At 35.3% G+C, this 24,861-nt stretch overlaps 1 protein-coding gene across 1 annotated transcript in view; it reads right to left on the reverse strand.

Annotated features, from left to right (window-relative positions):
- Positions 1–24,861, reverse strand: part of bicc1b (BicC family RNA binding protein 1b) — a 96,197-nt gene that overhangs the window by 62,196 nt on the left and 9,140 nt on the right. The window contains exon 2 of the mRNA XM_058793980.1: positions 14,664–14,710. Coding sequence (XP_058649963.1) covers positions 14,664–14,710 — 47 coding nt within the window. The remainder of the gene's footprint in view (positions 1–14,663; positions 14,711–24,861) is intronic.

A 24,861-nucleotide genomic window follows, 5' to 3' on the forward strand; every position in this document is an offset into this window, starting at 1 on the left:
ATGAAAAAAAAAAGAAAAGAAAAAGAGAGTGCATCTACTGTAAAAATAAATCCTTTACAAAAGTTTGAAAGTCTGTATGTTACAATAAATGGTTTGAGTTCAATTAATTGCAGAAGGGAAAATTTTACTCCAAGAGTTGCATGACTGCACTACTGTACATTTTTTAATGGATTTGAAAGAAGCTCACCAAGGCTTATGTTCATGCCCACCAAGGCTGCATTTATGATCAAAAACACAGTATAAATAGTAATATTGTATAATATGAAAATATTATTAACTATATTATTAAAAGTAACTGGTTGCTTTTTAAATATATTTTAAAATGTAACTGATTCCTGTGATATAAGCTGAATTTTCAGCATTACTCAAGTCTTCACTGTCACAGGAACCTTCAGAAATAATTCTAATATTCTGATTAGCTTCTCATAAAAACATTTACTATTGTCATTATTATACTGAAAACTGAATACTGTTGTGCTGCTTCATATATTTTTTTCAGATTTATTTTTCTAAAAATCTTTGTGACGGTTATAAACATTTAGGATGGCATGAGGGTGAGTAAATGACAAAATTTTCATTTTCTCAATAATTTGTTTGAGGAACATCAATATGGTCTAAGCATTTTAATTAAAATGTTAATAAATCCAGTAAGAATGGATTTGAAAATAATTTATGAAAACCATGTCACCAATTGTTTGCCAAATAACATCAATCCCCAAGATAAAACTGTACGTAATATAATCTGTTGAAACCACCCATGTAATGATCCATATTGCTCTGTCACATATGTTGTTCAGAAAGAGTAAAATAATACCACCCAATTAAAATATCTCAAAGTATCTAGAGCAATAAGTCAAAAATCTCTGGTGGAAACCAAGGAACTATAAACGGAAAACAGAAAATATCCCTCTGAATATTTTCAGCATTACAAATGGAGCATACAAAAGCCCACAGCCATCGGGAGAGAGTTTGAACAGGATGTGAGGGCCAGTAAAGTGCTTGTAAAAGTCATTGTGCAGCTGTATCTAGTGATACCAGCAGTGGCCAGTACAGTGCTATAGGGTCACTGATTCAGATTGTTTCTGTGTGGATAATTACAGAGTCTAGAGGTCTTACAGATGACTCTGAGGTGTCTCTACTAAGTAAGAAGCAAATAAGCTGATGTCACTTTTGGGCAGTAGGCATTTCCCAGGACTCTTACTAACAGATGTCACCTCTGGCTCTGTTCCAAAACCCAGTAAGCTCCTTCTGTGGGCATCACAAGCACTCCAGATGTGAATGCTGGTCTTAATTGTTGGCACTAAACTGCATTATTATGCCTTCTAAGATGCCTTCTTTTTGCTGAATTCAAAATCAATATCGCACAATACTGAAAATAATTGGAAATAGCCTGTGTGACTCTACTTATATTTTTGCAAAACTCCAAAAACATACCTACTGTCACTGCAGTTTACAACTGAAATGAACACTAGAGGCAGTAAAACTTCATTTTTTACAAAAAGTTTGGACAGATTATCGATTAATAAACTTATTTTTGCAAAGTTCCTTCCACAATACTATGTTATGACTTCATGCTATTACCATAGCACATGATTTGTGAACTAATACATTATGTGATTTGCATTACATAACCAGGTTCATATGTATGGCTTTTCAAATATAGTAAACTTGCTCGATAGCTCACCTGGTACAGCATTACACTTATGAAGCAGAACGGGTACAAGTCACAATGAAATCTCAAAATCCTCTAGCATCAAGTTAAAATCGCATGGTTGCTTCAACAAAAGCATTTTTTTTTTAATCTCATGTTTGCTTTAGCTAATTCTATTGGTTAGGTTTAGGGTAAGGTTTAGTGTTGGTGGTATGTTAATTTACGAACTGCTGTGACATTACAACAAACGCAAAAAAGTCTATTTCAGATAAAAATTTATGTGCATTTAGCACCACTCACTGGCCATTTTGAAAGTCCCGTGAAAAGTGCAAGAAGCAACATAACATCATTTTGTAGAAACTTGTATAATACGCCAGGATTTGTTGCCTATGACCAGTGTTCAAAATAAAATTTTCATTTCAGATGCTGCTTTCGAAGGCAGTTAACATCAAGGCAGTATGTAATGTTTTGGAACAGTGTGTGTGGTGCCACTCTAGGTCTCATATTCCTCTTTTACAGTTCTTTATCAATTACAACTGTGAAGAATTCTGTTTGCTCTGTTTTAGACAGACTCACTCAGAGAACTCTGGCTGGCGTCCTGCTATCTAACAACGACCCGCATAAACGCTTCTGTGAATGCTGTTTTTGGCAAAGCTGTGCCCGCTTAAAAGATGAATTCAAACAGACCACACACAGCTCCTGAAAACGTACACAGCCAAAACATTTTACATGTTACTGGACAGCTCTGTAACAGCTCTAATGTTCTTACAAATGAAATGGGCTGTTAATTTAACAAGCCCAGAATTAATACTCAGCTCTGGTTACCCAGAGACATAGTTTCAAGGATATTGTATTTTTAGAGCCAGATTAAATTTAATATTTTTCTACGAATTTATAAATTAGGATGTGAATATTAAGGTGACAACAAAAGCACGAAGAGCCTATGATATCTTCTAATCTAATCTAAATATATCTCAAATATGAATAAACAAATGTACAGAAACCTACAACAAAATATTTTACATTTTGAACATCTACAGCAAAACAACACTCATAAAAACTATAATAATATAATAAGAAGTGCTAGAAATTTATTATTATTATTATTATTCTTTTTTTTTTTTACTTCAAACTAATATTCAAGTTAAAGACACGATTTGACAAAAAAGCTATAAATTTAAAATTTCATTTTTATTTATTGAATTTATAAATTGGAATGTGAATACAACCCAAATTCGGGCAATGTTGGGATGTTTTTTAAATTTGAATAAAATGAAAACTAAAAGACTTTCAAATCACATGAGCCAATATTTTATTCACAATAGAACACAGAGAACATAACAAATGTTTAAACAGAGAAATTTTACACTTTTATCCATTAAATGAGCTCATTTCAAATTTGATGCCTGCTACATGTCTCAAAACAATTGGCACGGGGGCAACAAAAGGCTGAAAAAGCAAGACATTTTGAAAAGATTCAGCTGGGAGAACATCTAGCAACTAATTAAGTTAATTGACATGATTAGCTATAAAAGGGATGTCTTAGAGAGGCAGAGTCTCTCAGAAGTAAAGATGGGCAGAGGCTCTCCAATTTGTGAAAGAGTGCGTAAAAAGATTGTGGAATACTTTAAAAACAATGTTCCTCAATTTCAAATTGCAAAGGCTTTTCAGATCTCATCATCTACAGTGCATAACATCATCAAAAGATTCAGAGAAACTGGAGAAATCTCTGCGTAAGGGACAAGGCCGAAGACCTTTGTTGGATGCCCATGGTCTTCGGGCCCTCAGACGACACTGCATCACTCATCAGCATGATTCTGTCATTGACATTACTAAATGGGCCCAGGAATACTTCCAGAAACCACTGTTGGTAAACACAATCCGCCGTGCTATCTGCAGATGCCAACTAAAACTCTATAATTCAAAAAGGAATCCATATGTGAACATGTGAAACTCATAACCTTGATGCCCAGATGTCTTCAAACTGTTTTGAAAAGAAGAGGATATGCTACACCATGGTAAACATGCCCCCGTCCCAACTATTTTAAAACCTATAGCAGGCATCAAATTTGAAATGAGCACATTTTGTGCATAAAATTGTAAAATTTCTACAAAAAATAGAAATTATTTTTAAATACAAATTAAGTACATGATACAAATAACATTTAACGAGAAAAGACCCCACATGAAGATAATAAAAAGCTATTTTTGTGGCAGACATATATACAAAATATGTCTTTTGGGATCAAAATATAGTTTTACATAATAGAACATTAGCCTATCATTGGCCTTCAATCCACAGAAATCTATTAAAGCAAAATGTTCCCCCAATTTCTATTAAATAAAATATTTATTTAATAATAATATTATTAAAACAGAGGTTTTGCAATGGCTTCCCATTAACAAATGTGTTGGAAAGAATAAAAAATGGGAGAAAAAGCTTGACCATCATCTGTGTACACCATGTGCCAGACTACTAAGACATGTTTTAGAAAAAAAAAGGACTTAGCGTTATATATTAAACCATGCGATTACTGTATGTTTTTGGTGCGAGCACACTCCTGCTGCGCTCCACTGTGAGAATGGACAAAATGATGCAAGACTGTGTTTGCCACCTGTTTCCTGCCCCGGTACCGCTGTGTGGTGTCACAGGTGTTCGGCAAGGAATTCTGGTCCTTAGGACCAGACTCAATTTGGGCCTTAGTTCACATAAACAGCTTTAAGTGTCATTATAAAATACGAAGGGCCTTCTATTGACTCAGCTGATGCTCTGAAGTGTGTTTGGTCCACTGGGTCGGGGTGACATTGTTCCTGTTTTTTTTATCAAAGTTTGGATACGTAGGGAGCATGAACTTACACAAGTGAGAGAGACACATAATACAAATTCAGCTCAGCACCGGAGACGTTTGACTTTCAGGGTAAGAAACAAGCCTCAGTTTTTACAAAATCATATGGAATGGGAGGAAATGCCTCAAACTGTTTCTGCAGCGGAGGCCGGAACTGTATAATATCACCAAAAAAAAAAAAAAAACGGATGTTCAGCAAAAAAAACCAGATGATTTCCTAAAAGCTGTTTTATACATCAGTAAATCAACAGTGACTAAACACGCAACGTCATGCTGGCCCTCTAAGCAACATGAAAAATAAACTATTTCTAGCTTTAATGAATTATACAGAGAAAGCGACCAAAACAAGACAAATACTAGAACGCTCCCATCCTGTTATAATCAACAAAGCTGTCACTGCATGTTTATACAGCTTTGTGTGACTGTTTTGAGTCTTGCAGTACAGCTTCACTCTGTTCTGGCCTCCTGCAAATACTATCATTATAATTTAACAGGAGTCTAAAGTCATCTGTTCCAAGAGTGATATTTGCCTTTTATGTTTTCCTCAGACTCAAATCAGATCTCAATTGTTATAGACTGACCATGTTTACATGCACACCTATAATCAGGTTGCAGCCATATTCTGAATATGATGTTTATAAGCAAAATGTTACTTTTGTTAATATAGTTTTTCACAATAGTACTACTTTGTCTGCAGTAATTTAATTGAATTTTACTTTAATTACTTTAAGTACTTTAATTTAAAGTACTCAAACACTTTTAACCTTCAACAATGCCTCACAATAAATGGTATAGGTCAGGCAATTGTTAATTTGAATTGGAATCAGAATTTAGGGAGTCAGACTGTGGCATTTACATGACTTAATACTAGTTAGAATATTGCCAATTTCTGATTAATAATTCTGATTAATGCAATATTGACATGTAAAAGTCACTGACACTGCTTTCTCCTTGCTAAACAAGTACACTAAATTATTGGAAAAAATAATATATATATATATATATATATATATATATATATATATAACAAATATGGAACAAAATTGTTCAGTCACATTATTTTAAATTATAAATCACTTTCACACAATAGTTACAGGCATGTTCTAATCTAACCTTATTTATAAAATGAGTCATAAGAATCCATGTGTGAATAATCAATACCTTAATTACATGTTTGTTTGTTAATGTATTAATTAACACTTTGGGTGTTTTCACACATGAATGCATATGACTCGTTAAGGTTAGTTCTTGATTGGTGCATGCCTTAACTCATTATTAGCTCATATTAAAGTAATATATAATTTAGGTATTAGTACATGATTATTAATGTACTGTTATTGTAAAGTGTTATTGGAAAGGGATATTCTATTTATTTTTTATTAGAATATAGATTTGATACAGTTGAAATGGTTTTCTGGCTTGCATTTGATCTCTTAAAATGATGGATGCCATTAAAAATGGGGAAATTATCAGAAATAAGCAACCTCTTATTTACATAAGGTAAACATAAAGCTGCTTGGTTTATATTTTTAATGTATATAAGTGTAAGGCTATATAATACACTTTAAAACAGTATTGAAAACCTGTTGCTGCTTCTTTCTTTTTGCTCTTAACAGCTCCCACTCGCTGTGGTGAAGTGGTGATGAAATACTGTTCTTGTAAATACTTTCCAGCATTTCAGTAATAAAAGTGTAGGCTATATCTAAAATACATGCGAATTACAGGAAAGTGAAACAGTTACTGTTCAGTTCTCGGCAGTGGTCAAAATGCATTTAAACTGAATTTTCAATCGATCCCTTCTTGTAAGCACAGAGATGTGGATTCGGAGGGCAGTTGGTGTTAGTAAAAACAGTAGGTAATTCAGCTGGGAATTTTTATGTGGGTGGTGGGAGAAAAACTATGACATTTTGGATTCAGGCAGCAATAAAATCACTGACTAGCCCCCATAAATCCTGAAAATAGCTTACATTCCCATAAGAAACAATTACCGGGCTTTTGTCAATTTTCTCTCCGAATTTACAGTTTGGGTCTTTTACCTGATAAAATAACACAATTTAAAGTGCTAAGGTTAATAAGCATAACCGGTTTAAGATCATGAATGTAAACATAAGCATACAGCAAAAACACACTCAGGGCTCACAGAGTTTTTAGCTACAGTTCTGTGTATAAAGACAGAAGAAGAGGTTGAATGAACCACTGAATCTTGAACCACTGCTGTTTTGCACATCGTCCAAACCTCTGCAGCGATGCTCCTCTGAGGTTCTAAGCTGCTTGGACATGTATTCTAGACAAACGATCAAAGGAAACCTACGCTGTTAATTGCGTACAATAAAATTTGTGCTTTAGAAACTTGGACAGAACAAGGTCGTTATTTTCACTGATGGTATCCATGATCAAAAAGCACATGGCTAAATGGCCAGATATATCTGTCACTTACATGGCTGAGCAAAGCATTACTCATTAGCATAATAGAAACCAGCCCTTTTGGAATAAAAAGCTTGAACCTCTGACATATATTATGACCATCAATATGTAACCACCTTGTTTCTGAATGAGCGAGTGACTCGTTCGCGCAAACATGCTTTTATGACAAATGTTACAAATCCCAAAGGAAAATGAGCTCAGAGGATTTAATATTCAGTGGCACAGAGTTCCATTTTTAACTCTGACTACTTGCTTTTTTTAATCAATCATCATCTAATGCGCTCACGTTGATCTACACCCCATTTCAAATAGCTTCGCTTAGGATCAAGGCAAGAAAGCAAGCCATTCTTCAAACTGTAGAACATTTCACAATGGAAATGTTTACAGCACAGTTTCTGTGAGATGAATGGAGTCTCTAGAGGCCCAAAGCGGTGTTAACTCATCAAAGATGTGCGTTTTGCTCCTTTGAAGGGATACAACGGCGTCCAACGAAAGGAAATGTACTATCACATTCAAAACAGCGCTCTCGATTTGAGTTAACGAGAACTTATAAATAATATTCCGACCTCACACACACACACACACACCCTGATCCAGGCTTGGGAAAATCCCTCGCCTTTTGTTTTGGAAAAAATGCGCAGTCGAAAGGTCAAAAATAAGTCCGGGCCAACCAGAGCACTTCATTATTACGCTCAGCGGAAATCAGGCAGACAGACAGTGAGCAAGAGCGAGTCAAGTCATCTATCATGAGGCGCGGGAAAAGCCTGGCAATATTACAAATTGGCCAAGTAATTCCATATGATCCCTGTCGCAAACAGATTCTCTTATATCTGTGTGAGGCGCAAACACCCGCTGAGGGCCAGAAGTTTGATCCATCGCGCCAGCACACGGAGGCTTACCTCACAGCTCATGTGTCACATCCAGCGAACGGGATTGTGGGTGGAGGGCTAGGAAAAGGCCCAAATCAGTGTTTCCATGAGCGCACGGCTTCAGCGTACTGTGCGAGATGTTTTTGCTCACCCTGTGCATCGTTGAGATTGGCATCCTGCACGACTGACTAATCGTGTTTGTTTTTCTATAATTCATGACATCTTGTCAAATAAAGAAGGCAAAACTCAGACTCAGAGGAGAACGGGGCCAAATGTTTTTGTAGACAAAAACGAGGATTCAGCAGCGAGGAGAAATCGAAAACAGGAAAGATCAGGAAAGGGTGAGAACATCACAGGTGCAAATTAGTACACAAATTCTTCTGTGGAACACAAAATAAGATATTTTGTAGAATGTTCACGTTGCTCTTTTCCATGCAATGAATGTAAATGGTCACCAGAGGCTGTCAAGCTCCAAAAGGACAAAAAAGAAAAAAATCATAAAAATCATCACTATATTCTATGTCTTCTGAAGCCATACAATAGAGTTCTGCAGGAATGATGTTTTTTTGTTGGCCGAAACCTGGAGACAAATTAGAATTTTTGCACTTTCGTTTCCATCGTCCTTATGGGATTTTTCAAATGGGGTTTTGGTTAAATGTCTGAAATAAGGTCTGCCAAACCAGATATTTTCACGCTTTATTTTACAACATAAAATACATCAGTAATACCCACTTGAGATTTTTTAAAAGCTTTTAAAGTTTTACAGACTTAACTTAAATTCACAATAAAAAAACGTATTTCATTAACTGACGTAATGTTAATATACCAACCTATTGAAGTACTAATATCTGTTTTTTACCTTTATAATACACTGACAACCACCAAAAACAGGTTGAGATGAGAAAGTCACATGATGAATCAAAGCTCATCACAAACAGCTTTTCCACAAGCTGAGAAGGAAAAATACTTACAGTATATATAGAAGGTGAACAAAAACTAAACACCACCATGGTAACATGCATGACACTAAAATAACGCAATAAACATTAATTTAATAACATTAGATGTACACAACTAAGAAGAAACATTTTTTCACTGTAAATTATACAATGACCTTTTTCTTTTTCACTATCAAAAACTGTAATTGTAAGTATTTTACTGTAAGATTACATTAAATGTTATTCACCATATCTAGTATGGAAACTTACTGTCAACTAGTTAACAGGTTTTTACTGTAGTTCATTTATAGCCTACGTTTAGCTTTTTACTTCCCGTGATATTTATGCTTCAAATTTCAAAATTGTGTTAATTTGTGAAGATTATCATGATGAACAAAACATGCAAAAATCCAGTGATATTCTTATTTTTTCTTATTTTATTTTATTTATTTAGTTTTTGTCAAGGTAACAAGGGTGATGCTAACTTCTGAGCCGCCCCACGAAAAAACACCACTCTATAGTTTTCCATGCTAATTAGACAGAAATTTAAGTTCATAATTTATTAAAAATCATGCTTATCACCCACGGTACCCATTCTATTTCACTGTATTGAAATCAGCAGCATGGACATTCTGAAAATGTATTTATTTTATTTATTTTTTGTCCCACGGAAGCTAGAAAGTCATACAAGTTTATTGAGAAAGACATGATGAGTGAATGATAACACAATTTTCATTTCTGGGAAATTACTCCTTTAATAATCATAAAATATAATGAATGTACCTCAGAGGGAGCTCAGATTTCAGACACTTTTAAAAGCCCAGTATGAGAAAGATTAAATTATGGCACACAGTACAATACAGGTCTTTGTACAGACAAGTGCCATGTTTACTTTTTGCGCCCACCCTTCTTGTTAAGGCTTTTCATAGTTGATCCAGCCAGCATGCACCTGCTTTTCATTTCCCTCCCAAAATTCCACATCAGCCTGTTGACAAATAACTTTACTACAGTTTACAATTCATCCTCATTCTATAAACAACTGAGGGTTTGAAGGGGCAAAGAAGATTTTATAAAATGAGTACCAGAGATGAAAAAATGCATCATGCAAGACCAGAGGAACATTTATCAATTAATTTAATTGTTTAATTGCCTAAAAATTCATCTAACTACACTAAAACACAAATGTTTACATGTTTTGAGTCACACAAGCCTGTGTCACCAAAGTGCTAGGGTGGATGGTGTCAGAGCATTGCTATAAGCGTTGATAACGCCTTCTGATTGTTCATTACCAAATTACTATGCCATTGTGAGTGTTTTAAAAGTGGTTTGTAGGTGGTTGCTTACTGGCCCAAATCAAAAGAGCCTCTATATATTCTAGGCCCTAAATATGGGACTTTTTATTTCTTATTTTCTAGGGCTACTCGCTTTTTGGGGGGAAAAGAATAAAATTGCAGGTTTTTTATTGGGATAAAAAGTGTGATTGCAATTTAAAATCTGATTTAAAAAAAAAATGCTTATTTGTAATTGTGCTTGTTTGTAGGGCTGCACAATTTGGGATTTTTTGATTATATGTCAATATGTCATTTTTATATCTTCGTTAAATATAGAAATTTTTATTCAAGTCAAAAATATTAATACTAAATTAACATCACAAGATCAACCTAAATAAAATAGTTTAAACCAACAAAACTACATTTAAGGTAATATCGGGTAGCTTTCAGTTTTTTTCCACCAACCCTAAGTACGAGCAATAAAAGGTCTAATAGTGATGCATGCATGCATTTTCAAACACCTCTAATAAATTAAATTAATGAAACATTCTTTCATTCAGTACTGAAAAAGCATAATGCAACAAAAGCAAAACTAGTTGGCAACTAGAACACGATCTACAAAACGAGTATAAACATAGCAGTATGAGTAGCTAAGCCAATATTCTGTTAAAAAACTAGTTAACATTGCTGCATTCTTTCAGAGAGATGAGGCGAGGTTTCCTGAGGTTTTGCTGTTACCTGATCAGAGCTCTCAGCATGAGGGAAAAAGGGCTGAATCCCATCATTGTGCAGGATCACGGAATACCCGATGGCGCAGACATGAAAACGCAGCAGCCATGATGGACAGGAACGCAATGTTGTTATTGAAAACACACGTAATTTTAGCAGACTGGTATCAGTCGACCAAAGACATGCTCTTGGGGCGTGGGATGCTGAGTTGGCAGAAATATTTTCCTCACAGTCAAAAGACTCCTTTAAAAGAAGTCTTTTTTTTATCTTAATTTTTAAGAAACTTTTTTTTTTTTAATGGTTTGTTGTTGTGAGATAATTTCTGAGGTCATTTTCCATGAATTCATTTGTGTCTCTGGGTGCAGGCTGAATTTCACCGTCTTACATAGTGTGTTTAGATAAAGTATTTGTTTTCAGCACAAGTATGTTGACATGAGCAGAAAAATACCACTCTTATCTGTTGATCACATTTACAAGGTTCCTTAGGAGATACACTGTTATTTTACAGAAGAACTATTATATCCTTAATTTTTAATGTCCCCTAATACAGATGCAAAACAGGGCCCATCCAAAAGTCTACACTTTGGTGCATGAGCAGAAGTTTGAAGAAGGTGCAAAATGGCTGTAAAAGATGCATTCATGATCCTTCTGTAAGCTGTAAATAAAAATGATTGGAGTTTTACAAGATTTCAGTTGTTTTACTTCAAAATTTCAAATTTAAAGGAATAGTTCACCAAAAAATTAAAATTTGCTGAAACTGTACTCTCCCTAAGGCCATCCAAGATTTAGAAGTGTTTGCTGAAATTTAGCATTGCATCTCTTGCTCACCAATGGATCCTCTGCAGTGAATGGGTGCCGTCAGAATGAGAGTCCAAACATCTGATTAAAAACATCACAATAATCCACAAGTAATCCACTCGACACATGAAGTGAAAAGCTGTATGTTTATAATAAACAAATCTTCAAATCATTATTTCCGCTATTTTCATAATATTGCTTTCTCCAGTAAAAAATAAAAATAAAATCATCCTGTCTGAATCAGAAGAGAAATTTGCAGAGATCAAATAACGTTTACAAGTGAAAACAGTCCAAAATAGTTCTAAACAAATAAGTGGTGTGGATTATTGTGATGTTTTTATTAGTTGTTTGGACTCTCATTCTGACGGCACCCATTCACTGCAGAGGATCCATTGGTGATTTTCTTTGTTCTGATGAAGTAACAAACTCATCTACAGATTGGATGGCCTGGGGGTTAGTAAATTTTCAGCAAATTTTCGTTTTTGGGTGAACTAATCCTTTAATTCCATATGTTACATGCCAATTCTTTTGAATTATTTGTGAAATGTACTAGCAGTTTCTGAGTGAAAATAGTTTCAAATTAAATCCTACACCTTTTTTTTTTTTTGTATGGAGGCATGGAGTCCATGGGACTGTGAGTTTACATTTAGGGTGTTGTTTGAGAAATGGTCATTGTTAACACACTGTTCATGATATAGTGGGTTGTGTTTGTTTGCAAATCAGGAACTGGAATTCCTGGAGCTTCGCATCAGCTGCGACTACCCAAATTTGTGGCAGCCCAAGGCTTACGGTGCAGCCAGCCGTATCTTCCAGAACAGGCACTTTCCAAGCTCTCTTAACTGGGTCTGATTATTTTCCCACACCTTACAGGTTAAAAAAAATAGAACTTTGACATGGACTGTATTTCTTCCCAATATCGACTTGCCTGCCAGCGTGTTTATTTTGAAGGCCAGCATGCTCTGATTCAGGTGCTGAATCTCATTCCTGCACTGAGCTGTCTGGTTTCTCCAGCCTGTATTTATTCACAGCCTGCCAATTAGACCAGCAAGTGTTCGCCCCAAAGACTGTTCTACCCCACTGAATCTAAATACGCCAAGTGTGCTTGTTTTGGCGTGGCCATAAACGCACAGGAGACCTGAATTGTGTATCCTTCAGGAAAAGCTGTTGTGTCACGAGTCTGACTAGGCTCTTGAAGCAAATGTGATTTTATCACACACTTCACACGTTTGCACGGACTTCCTTTTGCAGAGATCAGTTTGAATTTAATTATTTTTCCATTTTATGATGCAGATTTTTAACGGGGATTTTAGCGTTGCCAAGTAAAGTATGTAAAGTATCACAAATATCACTCATGTAATGTTGGATTTTTTTTGTTTTTGATTTAGAATAAAATTGTAATATTTAATATGGTAATAATTCAGCACCAAAGGAACACTACTGTTCAAAAGTTTAGGGGCAGTAAAATTTTTTAATGTTTTTGAAATAAGTCTCTTATGCTCACAAAGGCTGCATTTATTTGACCAAAAATACAGTAAAAACAGTAAATGTGAAATATGACTACAATTTAAAGTAACTGTTTTCTATTTTACTATTTTAAAATGTAATTTATGCCTTTGATGGAAAAACAGAATTTTCAGCAGCCATCACTACTTCAGTGTCACAAGAGCCATCAGAAATCATCAAAAAAATTGAATAACCATCAGAAAAATCTAATATTTTACTAATTTCTAAATTTTTTACCAGTCAGAGAACAGAGTTTGAGAAATTTTGCATTACATCACTTGTTCACCAATGGATCCTCTGCAGTGAATGGGTGCCATCAGAATGAGCGACCAAACGACAGATAATCACAATCCACAAATCACAATAATCCACAAGTAATGTAAGTAATCCATGCATATTTGTAATAAACAAATCCATTATTATGACGTTTTTAACCATCTTAATGGTCAAAAACCAGCTGTAATATGAGTCATCTAGTCTAATACGAGTCTTCTGATTTAGGAGAGAAATATTCTCAGATCAAGCACCATTTACATTGCTGTTTAACATTGCAGAACAGTTCTAAACATATATGTTGGTGGATTTTAATGTGAGAGGACAACAGGGGATGGACTTTTTCACCGGAGGAAGCATTATTATGGATTATGGTTAAAGTTAAAACGCCTTGATAATGGATTTGTTTATTACAAACATGCAGCTTTTTAGTTCACAAGATGCTATTTGATGGACTGGAGTGGTGTGGATTACTTGTAGATTATTGTGATGTTTTTATCAGTTGTTTGGCCTCTCATTCTGACGGCACCCATTCACTGCAGAGGATCCATTGGTGAACAAGTGATGTAATGCTAAATTTTTCATTTCAATTTCTCCAATCTGTTCAGATGAAAAAAACAAACTCATCTAGATTTTGAACGGCCTCAGTCTAAATAAAATTTTTTTGGTAAACTATTCCTTTAAATGTGTCGCAATGTACTGCAATTGTATTGAATTCACCCAGATTTAACATTCATTATATTATCTCCTTTTGTGTTCTGAAGAACAGAGAGAAAAACATTTGGAATGACAGAATTCTTATTTCCCTTTAAAGAATGTTAGGCACAATGCACAGCAGAGTGACTATATTCACAATACAAGACGTGTGTCTCATACATTATATATTATTAAACAGTTTCTACAAAACATTGTTAATCACAAGCCATTTTCATAGAAAACTGAATTAAGACCCCGTGTTTTTGTAACAGTACAGTTTTCTAAATATGCTTCTTATATTTGACCAAGAATGTGCTGTCATTTCCTCTCGAGATTGGTATGCTAAACTGTAACAGACACAATATTTGCATTTACACAAATGAGAAAATCAAGTGAGCCTCTTTATGTTGCCGAATACATCATATTGATTCAAATTTGCCTGAGCAAATACTGGACATACAACGCTAGTTTTGGAAGTCCCATATTTATTCTATTACCGCAATGGTAGTATTTTGAGGCTTGAGAACCGCAAAGCTGTTGCATTGCTGTATCGTGCAGCACTAATTGCAGTATGTCCTTCAGCAGAAATAATTACACATGCAACATGATGCTAACCTATTTTCGACCGCTGCATGCGGTTGCCAAAGCAGTGTGGTTTTCTTTACCTTTTGAAAGAAGTCCTCACCTCCGTTGACTCGCCCCTCCGTGGCAGCTGTGGAGAAGAATGGGACATTTCAGAAAAAGCGTAACATCAGGAATCACTTATGCTGGCGTATTAACAAAATCAGCAATTCATATCAACACATTCTTCCACATGGCCTTGGGTGGAAAAATGTCTGTGCAATTTAGGCAGGGCGCGGGTCATTTTCCTGTCCATTTGCAGCAAGTTGCCTCTGTAGAAAAATCAATGCATTATACTTTCTAAAGGTTTATGCAGTATTGTAATACATTTTGTGATACTACATTTAGAAGGTTTAAATGAAGTGTATCTTTTTAATGTAGATTGTGTGGTGCAGTGGGTAAAGCTGTGGGTTCATTTGAACCCCATCTAGTGGTTCCTACAGTTCTTCTTGAAGATCAGGCTTTCCAGACTTTTTGTCAGCTAAACCAGTTAGACATAAAATATTTACTTGAGATCTTAAGTTAATATTTCAATAATTTAATGTCACATTTGCATGTTCATGGTTTGCTAATGGTCACATGACATGCAAGTAATCATTTTTTAGCATTTTGAGTCCTTATTTTGATTGTTTTTATCTTAAAATATTTGATAATTAGACTTAAAATATAAAAGTTATAAAATAAAACAGACAAAAATACATTACTGTTGTAACTTACAATTGTGCTATAAAATAACAAATGAATACTTGACATTTATTTAATATTTATATAATAAAGATTTAATAAATTATTTGTATACATTTTTATGAATTATTTTCTTTAACACTGCAAGTTACAACATTAATATTCACGTCTTAATATCTTCACTTTCAAACGTTCATATCTTCAAGCTTTTATTTTGGCAGAATACAGACTATAAATCACAGCCTTTAATTTGATATTCACACTAAGCTTTTAAGATTTTATTTTTATTACAATTAATTGTGCAGCCAGATTTATTTAAATTGGATATTCAATTTAATTATTAGCTTTTCATCAACTGATTTGGGAAAGATCATGGGACTACCAACAGCAAGTAATGAATATGATTTTCCACAAACTGATATATATATATACACTAAATTCACGGTTTTGTACAAAAACATCTGCTAAATGTGAAAATGTAAATGTAACCCACATCAAACAAGTAAACTGACATTGGTTTTCCAAGAACATATGATTTAAGTTAATCAATAAAACACAAAACCATGACTTGTTCAGCAAATTTGGATGTTGTTTAAAGACTTCAAAACCACAAAATGCAGCTGTCGATAGATGTCTACAAATTTTTTAGTTCAGGTTTCTCCAGATCAGGAACATGACCTACATTGAGAGATGCAGGCATAGTCTTGTTGGCCCAAGCTTTAAAATGTGCGTCTACTGTAATCCAGGCAAATGTGACGTGTTTATTTATATCCAATGAATTACAGGGAGAGTTTTTTTCAGAGCAGATTGACTATAAATTGCTCAAACCACAGGCACCGACTAAACCAGTCCTGCTTTACCGCTAAGACGTGCTATCCAGTGGAGGAACCTCTGGAAGCCCTGAGAACAAACTGAACTCTACAAGTTAACTACGTTCAGAGAGAAAACAGAATTACTCATTTTTCTGTGATTGGCCAAGAAACAAACCCAAACAGGATCTAATGGATTTATGAGACTGTGGAAAGACCTCAGGAAACTTTTCATAAACACCATAACCTTCTCAAAAAAAAAAAAAGAACAGAATTTGACCATTTAACTCCATCTTGCTCAAAACTTTTGATGTGTGGCCACCGTGTACCAATGACAAGGGTGGTCTGGACACCCACAGTTTGTTTTCTCACTGTTTGATATTGCACACAAAACTTGAAAACACTTGTGAAAATCCAATCAGATTGCTCGACCAATACACAACTTTTCACATTCCTGTAGATCAAACAGCAGAGCGTCGCGCTAACAACAGCAAAGTCATCATGGGTCCAATTTCCAGGAAATGCAAGAAACTGTGAAATATATACCTTGAATGCAAAGTCATTTTGGACCATCAATGTAATGTACATGTCAATTTCAGTAGTTGGTTCACAGGCTTCACAAAATCATGTTTTGGCAACAGAAAATAAAACAGCAAAACACACACAAATCATACATACATATCATACATATATCAACACTTCACCATGACCAAAAATTATACTAGAGTAGCAATATGCAAAATTTGTTCTGCTAAAATACTGAGAAGAGACCCATCGCCAAAGAACTACGACTGGTTTAATTTATCACCTGAGAACAGTTTAATTACACAAATTTAATCACCGATACCTTTATTTTCAGCTTATTTGAGTTTTGGCTAAATGAAAACTTTAACTTCAATTTCTGAGTTTCTGTGCAAAATTCATTTCAGTGCATCACTAGTTACTGGGTTGATATTGTGAGCACTTCTAACTAACTAATTATTGGTCTTGCCAAAGTTTCCCAGGTTTGTGGCATTAAATAGGCATTAAATATTTGAAAGATTCAGTGTCGATCAGATGGTCAGGTCTTGGCCAAAATAAGCTGTGGAACAGATAGTCAAAGGTCTTACTATTGAACGTTTCAGACTCCAACCGAAGACTGTTAAACATTAAGGTTCTTTATTGCCATCTAAGGTTCCATTAAGAATATTGGAACCTTTCCATCCCAAAAAGGTTATTTTAAGTGGAAATAGGTTCTTTAGATTACTAAAAATGTTCTTCACACAAAGAAAGAAAATGTTATTTTAAAAATAGTTTTCTGAAAGGTTCTTTGAGGAACCAAAATTGTTCTTCTATGGCTTCACTGTGATGGACCTTTATTTTTAAGAGTGAATCAAGAAAGTCACACAAGTTTGGTATGACAAGAGAGTGAGTAAATGATGACAGAATTAAATTTTTTATGTCAACTATTCCGTTTACGTATTTCATCTTCACAATATTTTTCTATCATGTTTGATAGGATAGGCATCATTAGAAGCCATTGTCAAATAGATAATAAATGTACGCCTGTGACTGCACATCAGCTTACTTCTACTGCACCAAGGTACTTGTAATAAATGAAAAACGCTGGTGTAATTTATTCTATAGCTGTCATTGCCATTTTATAAAAGCAATAAGCCACACAAGGCAGTGAGTTACTGTGATTTTACCACACATAAGGGGTTTGCCCACAGAAAGGTACATTTAAGATATTTTTCATCATAACTACACTTGGGAGGTCAGGCAACTGCTCTTCACTGTTCTTCACGCCAACTTCTGTATAATAGCTTCAAAGACAGATATCTTTTCATAGTTGACATGATTTTTACTTGGCACTTAATGTCTTACTGCTTAGCGCAGCGTGCCAACATCAGCCAAAGCCTTATGGAACACAAGAATAAATCAACAAAATGCTCAGCTCTATAGATAAATGTCAAGACTTTGTCCGTCATCACATACAGTGAATATAAAAACATATCTATGAATTGCTGGCACAGGTAAAACATTCATTCTTTTCCAAGATGGGCTGTGTTCAGGGAACGCTTCCCCAAAGCAGATTAGTGGCCCAAATGTCTTCTTTGTTACTAGATTTCTTCCCTTCGGAGCAAAGTGCAAAGTTAAAGAACGTAGCGCTGCCAACATCCTCTCATGCAAGGTTGGCGGTTAACCTCACTGTAAGCAAAGAAGGCCACCAGGTTACGGAGTCTGAATAGGCTACACCGGTATGAGAGGAGGCTTTTATAAATGGGTTTTGCGTTTTATAAAGAACATAATCTTCATGTAATATCTCACACCATTATGGGAAAGCTAAACAGCACTCATCTTAGTTCATTTCCTCCACTTATGTCAGCTTATATTAGGGTGTATTATGATTCCTGGCAATGCATCTAGAAACAGAATAATTCCAGTTTATAAATGTATATAAATGTATTATTATTAGTGCTGTCAATCGATTAAAAAATTGAATCGCGTTAATCACAGTCATGGACTGTGGAATTGCAATGTAAAATACTAGGATTTACCTGTAAATGTGTTGAAAAAGAAATGCATGACAAACTAGTTTAAGGAAACAGAACCTTTCACACTTCCGCCAGATATGAGACATAATCCTTATTATTGTTTTATCATTATTCTTTTGTTTTTATTCAGCCATTTAAACTGGCAATAAAACGTTTACCAAGCCACATCTCTTCAATCCCAGTATACATTTACCCAACTATTATCAAAAGTATTTCTAAATAAATACAACAAAACATTTTCTTGCGACCTTAGGTATTATGACAAAATACATTATAAAGAAGAATTGGACCTGTTCTGCAGCTGCATTAGAGATAACATTAGCATCATGCTTCATAAGACAATTTATGAGATTAATAGTGCACTTTTACTAGGAACTCACTTCAAACCACCATCAAGTGTTTGTAATAACTTCCTTTTGCGATCACATGTGGAATTTGGTCGTTTACTGTTGTTAAAATATGCTATTTATAGCCTTTTATATCGCTGCACAAATTAACAATTCAGATGTACACATTCAACTCAAGAAAATCACATACAGACCATATCCATCGTAATCGTGTGTTTATTATTTTATATAATCTATAGTGGCTGTTGTCATGTTTATTTCTGCTGTGTAAAAGCCTTAACATGTATGCTCTGCTGAAACTCACGTTGTTTGATGTTACAACCGCCTCTCCGTTCTTAAGCTGCCAGGGATACATTCCAAGTATAATACATATTAGTAAAAGGATCTTTGGGCGGCCGCGGTACATTAAAAAATTAGCCCAAAAAACCGCAACCAGCCACGGCTCTGTAATTTTTCCCGCGACTGTATTTTCAAACTAAACCACTTGTGCCGCTATCGTTACCCTGGCAACACAGGTGCTGTCCCCTTATCACACAATGATAACCTTCCGCGCTGCAATGACGGGAAGAAGTTAGGGTCAAACCTTATCAAGCGATTAATCTGTGTTAAAAATATATTAACGCGTTAAAAAATTTTTTATTAATCGCATGCGTTAACGCGTTAACGTTGACACCCCTAATTATTATAAATATATTTATAAATGTATATAAGTTTATTTATTGTTGATTATACTGAGTTTGTATTTACAGGATGATAACTGTTTTATTCAATGCATTTTCAGGATGCACTGATATTATTGATAAGGCAATAATTATTTTCAAATGACAGCCAATGGCAGTTAAATTAATTACTTTCATTTTCATAATCATTTTAAATACTAAAAGAGAATTTGGGAATCACAAAATTGTAATGTACATAATGGAAAGAAAAACAAAACAAAATACATTTTGGGGATATCCAGGGACATCCACATTTTTAAAAATCCTAAAAATACATAAAATTTTCTTTGAGGGTTAGGGTTTTGTTATAGTATTTATAATTAGCTCAGTATAAAAACATAAGTCATTTATGGAATATCGCCATTTAGATAATAAAACGTGTTTGTATTTGTGTGTGTGTGAGTGTAAACACGTAAATGAAAATATTGTTGTTGTTATTTAATAATTCCACAGCCTAAGAGCAATAGAATAAATTTCATAAATCATCACAACCTGAAACTGAGTGAAATAATTCAGTCTCACTGCATTGTAACTGTTGCTATTATGACATGTTTTCAGGTTTATAAAATGTTGAGTGTAATTGCCTTTTAGATACCTCTCTCTGTAACTACGTATCTGTACTTTATTTGTCATTATGAAACATTCAGTGTTTCAGAAAATGTATTCAAATTACATTGCCAAGACGCATTATTATATCAATGTAGTTAATGGCATTTTATTAGGATTAATGTGGCCTGTAGATAAAATGTTTAAAAAATGTTTACCCTTTCATAATTTAAATTTTTTGTGCCATTACAACTTAATTGTTAATTGTTTCCATTTGATTCCCATAATAGTCTGTTGGGTGATGCATAACAATCCTCTACACGCTAAACTTATATGTAAACGAGTTACAGTTTATCAGTATATGGACATTGTTCTTAAGGGCAGCTGGATGACATCTAAATGTAACAATAGGACAAATGCACAATTACATATCCAATACAGCAGGTACGCTAAATTAAAAACAAAAAACAAAAAAACAAACAAACACTATTATCTAATAACTTAAATACAATAATAATTAAATACATTCACTGGACAACGCAATGTTGTTGGACTGGAGATTACTTGTGGTTTACTGTGATGTTTTCAGCTGTTTTGACTCTCATTCTGACGGCACCCATTCACTGCAGAGGATCCATTGGTGAGCAAGTGATGTAATGCTTTCTTTAAATCTGTTCTGATGAAGAAACAAACTCATCTACATCTTAGATGGCCTGAGGGTGAGTACATTTTCAGCTAATTTTCATTTTTGAGTGGACTTTTTTAAACAATGAGTCAATAAAAATGTGCCTTTTTTATTACAACTCAACACTATATTCTCCACATAAACCATGATCATTTTTTTTATCATATCAGTTTTCAGGAGTGCTCATTAATTAAAATGAATGGGAATCCTAACGGACAGCTCCAGGTATAATATGCCTCCTTGCTTAGCTTCTGACTTAAGTAGATTCTTAAATAGAAAAAACACTGTGGTTTAATCCTGCTCTGTCACAACTGTTAACATTATTATATATTATTAGCACTCCTGATCTTACTTATGGCAGTGGAATCTTAATGGTCAAAGTTCTAGCCTGCAAAAACAAGGGTTGTTCAGTTACAGGTGGGAGTTACCCATGAACTGAGAATTAATGAGATCCCATTCAGTTCTTTAGGAATTCTGGCACTTGACACAAGTTTGCTTCAGAGGGACTCTATCTTTTATTTGCGCACTTTAAATTGCTTATGATGGAAAACGTATCTATTAAATATGTCATTATGCTGGTTCAATGGACCTCTGCGGGAACAACGGCCCGCTGTTACCTGGAAACCACCAAACAATCGCACAGATGTGTGATGCTGCTGGGTCCAAGGCTCCAACTGGATTTGCTGACCTCATAACTGTTGGCTACAATATCATGATCTTTCAAACTGATGTCATGGAAATGTTGCATAATGCAAACAGCAGAATACTGATGGTCTGATGGTTTTTGCATGCATAAACAGTGGCAAGTTAAACGCATCACAAATTACAAACATTTTAAAGCCTCTAGAGTCCATATTACATTGTGTTAGCAACCATGAGCACAGAGGTTTGCAACATTTAATGACGTACAATGACACAATTTCCACAATAGCATTTCATACCAACACTGTAAAAAAATTCCGTAAAATTTACGGTAAAAAAAACAGCAGCTTTGGTTGCCGGAATTCTACTGTAAAACATGCGGTAACAACATTTTAGGTTTTACGGTTTTAACTTAAATTTACAGTTAAATACTGTAATTTCATTAACTGATATAATGTTAATACACCAACCTATTGAAGTACTGAAATCTGTTTTGTACCTTTGAAATACACTGATAACCACCAAATGCAGGTGGTGATGAGAAAGTCACATGATGAACCAAAGCCCATCACAAACAGCTTTTAAACAATAACATATATAGAAAGTGCACCGTGTCATTCACACAAGCACTAAACACCATCATGGTGAGACTCATTAAACTGAAATATGCAATAAACATTAATTTAACAACATTAGATGTAACATACAACCCTAATAAACGTAACTGGTAAGAAAAAACTAAGAAGAAACATAGTTATTTCAAAGAAAAAACAACAAATTCAAAGAAAATTTGAAATGCAACGCAGGGAATTCTGGGAACATCAGTTTGCGTTTTTTCCCTCTAACTTTTACAGGAACTTACCGTTAACCATTTAACAGGTTTTTACTGTAGCATTTTCACAGTTTTTTACCGTTAAAATCACGATCATGTTTTACAGTGTAGGAATGCACAGATGACTAATCAAAAAACATAATTCTTATCCCCATAATGTAGATGCAAGAGGAAATATCAGATCATGCAATTATTGGTGCTTCATCAAATGAAATAAAAGACACTGAAGTCCAAGATTCTCAATTCACGACCACTCGATTAAAAATATATAATAATAATATACACTGAACAAAATTATAAACGCAACACTTTTGTTTTTGCCCCCATTTTTCATGAGCTAAGCTCAAAGATCTAAGACTTTTTCTATGTACACAAAAGGCCTATTTCTCTCAAATATTGTTCACAAATCTGTCTAAATCTGTGTTAGTGAGCACTTCTCCTTTGTCGAGATACTCCATCCACCTCACAGGTGTGGCATATCAAGATGCTGATTAGACAGCATGATTATTGCGCAGGTGTGTCTTACGCCCGTTTCACACCGCAAGCGTGAGCTTCGCGGCAGCGTCACGTCAGTGTAACTACAGCATCACTGCAGCTGCAGACTCGTCAGAGTATTCACACTGGAAGCATTTGTTGAGCGTCACAGCAGCGGCTCCAAAGCGATATATTTCTTTACAAAGACAACTATAAATTAGTTTTTAGAAGTTGGTCAGTTATAAACTTGAAAGTTTTGAAGTCTTGGGGATTCGCTTGTAAATCGTATACAACAAAAACAGCTTCTATCGTGTTGTTTCAGTCATACTCAAATATAGAAAGTGCTGTATATACTGTTTTTTTTTATTGTTTTTTTTAATAATATACTTTTACCCATAATCTCCATTTCTTATATAAGCTGTCAATAATGAATGAATAATGAATTTCTTATGTAGGCCTACTGTATATACTCCATTGTAACTTAAGATCCTGAGCAAGATGAATTGTTCGTTGTGAGTTTGATAAAATGCTTTAAGTTATAATTTTCTTATGGCAATTAAAAATGAAAAACAAGTTAAAATGGGTAAATCTTCTATACATATTTTTGATTGTTCATTTTCTTTCCTGACATACTCCAATTCGTCTTAAAACACACTAGACATGCTTATTATGTGCATTTTTAGCACCTTTTGTGTGAAATATTTATTTTGTTCATCAAAAGTGTACTGTCACTTTAATTGAGCGTGAGCGGCGCAGCAAAAATAGACTCGGCGCTGAAACCAGCGCTGCTCACGCAACGCTCCTGCTTGATGCTCATGTGCTGCTCCTGTTCCCGGTGTGAATGCACTCATTTGTTAACATGGGCGCCAAAAAAAATACGCACTGCTCACGCTTGCGGTGTGAAGCGGGCGTTAGGCTGGCCACAATAAAAGACCACTCTAAAATGTGCAGTTGTATCACACAGCACAATGCCACAGATGTCGCAAGTTTTGAGGGAGCGTGCAACTGGCATGCTGACTGCAGGAATGTCCACCAGAGCTGTTGCCCGTGAATTGAATGTTCATTTCTCTACCATAAGCCATCTCCAAAGGCATTTCAGAGAATTTGGCAGTACATCCAACTGGCCTCACAATCGCAGACCACGTGTAACCACACCAGCCCAGGAACTCCACATCCAGCATCTTCACCTCCAAGATCATCTGAGACCAGCCACCCGGACAGCTGCTGCAACAATCGGTTTGCATAACCAAAGAATTTCTGCACAAACTGTCAGAAACCATCTCAGGGAAGCTCATCTGCATGCTCGTCGTCCTCATTGGGGTCTCGACCTGACTGTCGTCATAGTAACCGACTTGAGTGCTCACAAATGCTCACATTCGATGGCGTCTGGCACTTTGGAGAAGTGTTCTCTTCATGGATGAATCCCGGTTTTCACTGTACAGGGCAGATGGCAGACAGTGTGTATGGCGTCGTGTGGGTGAGCGGTTTGCTGATGTCAACGTTATGGATCGAGTAGCCCATGGTGGCAGTGGGGTTATGGTATGGGCAGGTGTATGTTATGGACAACGAACACAGGTGCATTTTATTGATGGCATTTTGAATGCAGAGATACTGTGACGAGATCCTGAGGCCCATTGTTGTGCCATTCATCCACGACCATCACCTCATGTTGCAGCATGATAATGCACGGCCCCATGTTGCAAGGATCTGTACACAATTCCTGGAAGCTGAAAACATCCCAGTTCTTGCATGGCCACCATACTCACCGGACATCGTCACCCATTGAGCATGTTTGGGATGCTCTGGATCGGCGTATACGACAGCGTGTTCCAGTTCCTGCCAATATCTAGCAACTTCGCACAGCCATTGAAGAGGAGTGGACCAACATTCCACAGGCCACAATCAACAACCTGATCAACTCTATGCGAAGGAGATGTGTTGCACTGCGTGAGGCAAATGGTGGTCAC

Source organism: Onychostoma macrolepis, chromosome 12, assembly GCF_012432095.1.
Source record: "Onychostoma macrolepis isolate SWU-2019 chromosome 12, ASM1243209v1, whole genome shotgun sequence".
Classification (NCBI taxonomy): domain Eukaryota; kingdom Metazoa; phylum Chordata; class Actinopteri; order Cypriniformes; family Cyprinidae; genus Onychostoma; species Onychostoma macrolepis.